The sequence below is a fragment of the Habropoda laboriosa genome, unplaced genomic scaffold (genome assembly GCF_001263275.1).
Source record: "Habropoda laboriosa isolate 0110345459 unplaced genomic scaffold, ASM126327v1 scaffold67, whole genome shotgun sequence".
Classification (NCBI taxonomy): domain Eukaryota; kingdom Metazoa; phylum Arthropoda; class Insecta; order Hymenoptera; family Apidae; genus Habropoda; species Habropoda laboriosa.
Window position 1 is genome coordinate 4,633,987 of NW_017100242.1, and position 3,861 is coordinate 4,637,847.

The 3,861-nt window shown below is 26.3% G+C and overlaps 1 protein-coding gene across 1 annotated transcript in view; it reads right to left on the reverse strand.

Annotated features, from left to right (window-relative positions):
• Positions 1-2,750: 2,750 nt before the first annotated feature.
• Positions 2,751-3,861, reverse strand: part of LOC108572029 (rhomboid-related protein 3-like) — a 5,122-nt gene continuing 4,011 nt past the window's right edge. Inside the window, exons 4-5 of the mRNA XM_017934209.1 lie at positions 3,419-3,741; positions 2,751-3,338 (exon numbers count right to left, since the gene is read on the reverse strand). Of these exons, the coding sequence (XP_017789698.1) occupies positions 2,831-3,338; positions 3,419-3,741 (831 nt within the window). The 3' untranslated portion in view covers positions 2,751-2,830. The remainder of the gene's footprint in view (positions 3,339-3,418; positions 3,742-3,861) is intronic.

Consider the following 3,861-nt stretch of genomic DNA (forward strand, 5'->3'; position numbering starts at 1 on the left):
TCTAATACCTCTGTTAGTATTCTGTGTTACTATTAAAAAATCGTAGTTCCCGTCACCAAACGCGAGATGGCGTTAGTTTCGTTTTGAAATTTTTTTTTTCTGTCCTTGTCTATCCCTATTCCGTTCCTTGTCTAACTCGTTTCTTTAGTGCTATCCGTGTCTGCCGGAATTCGTTTCCTTGTCTCTCTTCGCTATTGCTATCCTGGTCATCCCTATTATATTTAATTGATACCTGTAATCAATTTTTAATTGTTTCAACAGAACTAATAATGTAGATAGTAATATATAGCTTCTGGCTTATTTTCAAATACTTTAATTATAGAATAGTTAGTGTTTCTTAATTATTTGACATAATAAATAAATTTGTTACATGATTTAAATTAATAAAACAACTATATTTATTAACTTTACATTGATTTCACAGTCGCATGTAGTAGATTAGTTAGAAATCTTTTTACAAATAATTTTATTGAAAATTAAAAAATTAATCAACATCAGAGGAAATGAAGAAATGCAATTATTTATAAAAAAATCAGTGATTTATTGTGAGATAACTGTACAAAATGTACTTACGATACATTATACAGGTAATTATACATTTTATATTAATTAATATTTGTACGCATTTTTTTAGTTCATATTTGGCATTTATTATAAAACTTACATATACAAGATAATGCATAAGAAGCACTTACATGTGAAAAATTATATAAATTCGATTAACAGATAAAGTTGAGGTTCCTTGGTAAATTATTATTATTCGATAATATTCGTTGTAATAGTGCGTTTTTTCGATACACAAATTACCCTGTATCTAGAGATCATCTCTTTACAACTACCATGTAAAATATACTTTTTTCAACAATTTATGTTCTTTATGATATAGTCCTTAAATTAACAGTACATTTTAATATTTTGTAAAATTACTTATGTCAAGATATTTTAAGAATTCTTTGCTCATTCTTATAGTAAGACATACTCAGTAAAATAGAGTGTTTCGCTTTTTTGTTTTGCTAAATTGTTTTAAATGAATTTAAAATTGCAATATAAAAAAATGTTACATCTGTAAAAAAAGGAACAAGTAATTGACAGTTTTTGTGTAACTTACTTTCTTTCTTTTGATTATATATGTTACTTATTTTGAATACTTTATTACTTAATAGTAATTTACTTTATTTCGAATCTATTATTTCAGTATGAAAGTATAAGAATAAAAAACTTACATTACCTTTCATGCTTGGTATTGCATTGTTTGATACTGTCTTCCCCCCTTTGTGCATATTTTTTAGGAGTTTAAATCTTAAGTATATACTGACAACGTCTATTATACATAATAAAAATAAAATAAATTACAAAAATTAAGATAAAAAAAAGGAATAAATTTAAAATTTCATTCAATGAAACTTAAAAAACGAATACTTATAATTTCTTTGCATATACTGATCTTAATAATTACATTAAATAATAATAGAATATTATTGTCGTGACAAATTTAAATAATAAAACTATAAATCTAATTTAATTAAAATGATAATTAACACTAATACTAACGCTACTGTTTCGATGTACCTCACGATTATCTTCTAAAACATAGTTTTTGTATTTATCATGTACTTGCCAAAATTTAAAATAATTACAATATGAATTGAACTTGTTATGAAGTATTTTACATCAAAATCTTCGTTTTTTTTTTTACGCTAAAATAGAAGTGTTGCACTCTAAATAAATCTTAAAAATTTAATATTACAACAGCACAATTTTGTGTATTTGACAGTTAGATTCACCTTTAAATTTGAAAGGCACTTGTCATTTTTAATGTTTTTCTTATTCTACTTTATTAAACTGACTTTTTGCAAATTTGTATTGAAATATATATTTTTATTTTTATAAGGGCCAAAATATTTGTGAACTTTGCAATTGAATTTTCAAGTTTATAGATAGTGAGGTTTTATATGTCTTATATATATATAGTCAAATTACTTCTGTAACACATTAGTTGTTTGCAAATCAGGTACATGACATAATGAATTATAAATACATGATACAATGAAATGCAGTACATTATGACAAAAAAATTATGGAAATCTTCAAGAATAATTTCACACCAATAATACTTCACACAGTAATAATAAAAGTTGCTTCTTCATAATTAAATGCTGAGTAATCAAATATTATATTAGTGTATTGTATTCAGATATTCAGAAGATTGCACTATCAAAGTAACTTTTTCTATACCATAGTTTTTATTTTACGTTTAGTGTAAGGCAACACTTAGAAATAGTATATAACATTCCTATGTGTGGGACATAAGAAAGGAAGGCTTTATGTTTAAATTAATGTAACTTTGACATTATTACACTATTATGAAAAGTATATTATAGTTAAAAATGTGTATTTTAAGTGTTATCCTACAAACTTTATTTTGATTTCTTGTTGGCTCTCTTTTCATAAATTACCTTTGAACAACTGTTGCCTATGATAATTATCACCACAAAAATAATTCTTATTGTTATATTTCTAGAGAAAATGAAATAGTAAAAAAATTATATTACATCTTTTCCTTTAACACAGAATATTATCAAGGATAAAAATGTTTATATCATCTTTAATAGTTATTTTTTGTGCAACATAGAAACCTTCTATATCACAACATAATATATTAATATTTGTTTCAAATAAATTGTGCTTATATTTGCACCTTAATTCGTTTAACTGCTTTCATAAAAAAAAACTTTTACTCGTTTGTGCTGATATAGTGGCAAGATTGCAAACTCCAGTTGCCAAAAAAGGCAGCATCAAAAAATAAATATATTAAATTTAACTAATGTAACTAGTCATAGTAAGTATATAAAATATTCCATAAAATAGCAGCTGTCATAAGTGCAGTGTATGTAATAATACTGGCCCACCATACAACTTTTTCCCATGTTTTTACTTCAAGATTACGAAGTACATTTATGCCTACAAGTAGGCCTGCAATGGCACCAGCAAAATGAGCAACATAGCCAACTTGATCATTGGTATCTAGTACATAACGATTATATATCGCTTGACTAATGTCAACAACTGTCACAACAAGGAATACTAATAATTGTAATATAGCAAATTCCATTTGTGACCAATTCATTACAATAGTTGCTACATGAGCAGTAATTAATGCATATACACCACCTGAAGCACCTGCTAAATATACTCCAGGATCTGACACAGAGGTACCAAGAGAACCTGCTACAACACCTGCTATATATATAGTTAATACTCTCCACCATTTGTGCACCATTTCCAATGGAATACCCAACATTATTTGCACAAGTAGATTTACTACCAGGTGAAATACTCTGTGCAAAATGACGTTTTTAATTACTTTATCATATAAAGATTCTTTATGTTTACTAATACAGTGAAAAAATATACATACCCCACATGTACAAACATGTATGTTAAATACCTCCATGCTTGATATCTTTTGTGTGGATTATAAATAAATAATGTAGCTGCTGGTCCTTCAACAGAAGGTGATTTATATACAATCACATCATATAAAAATAGAATAATTTCTAGTATGGATATAATTATCATTGCCAATGCTGGAGGTCTGCAAGTATATTCTTCTTCATATTGTCCATCAGGAAAGTCTGTAGATAGTGCTACTTGAAAGGTACTAGGTCTTTGTGGAACCATAGACTGTACATATCGTTGTACAAGGTGACCAAAAACACCTTGCATATCTTTCCTGTGAATCTAAAAAAGAATTAACTGTTACATATATATTTACTCAAAGAAACTACATTATAAGGACTTTAAAATTATTTCTTGTTAAATGCATAATATAAAGCTGGTTAAATAAAAAAAATTTATTAC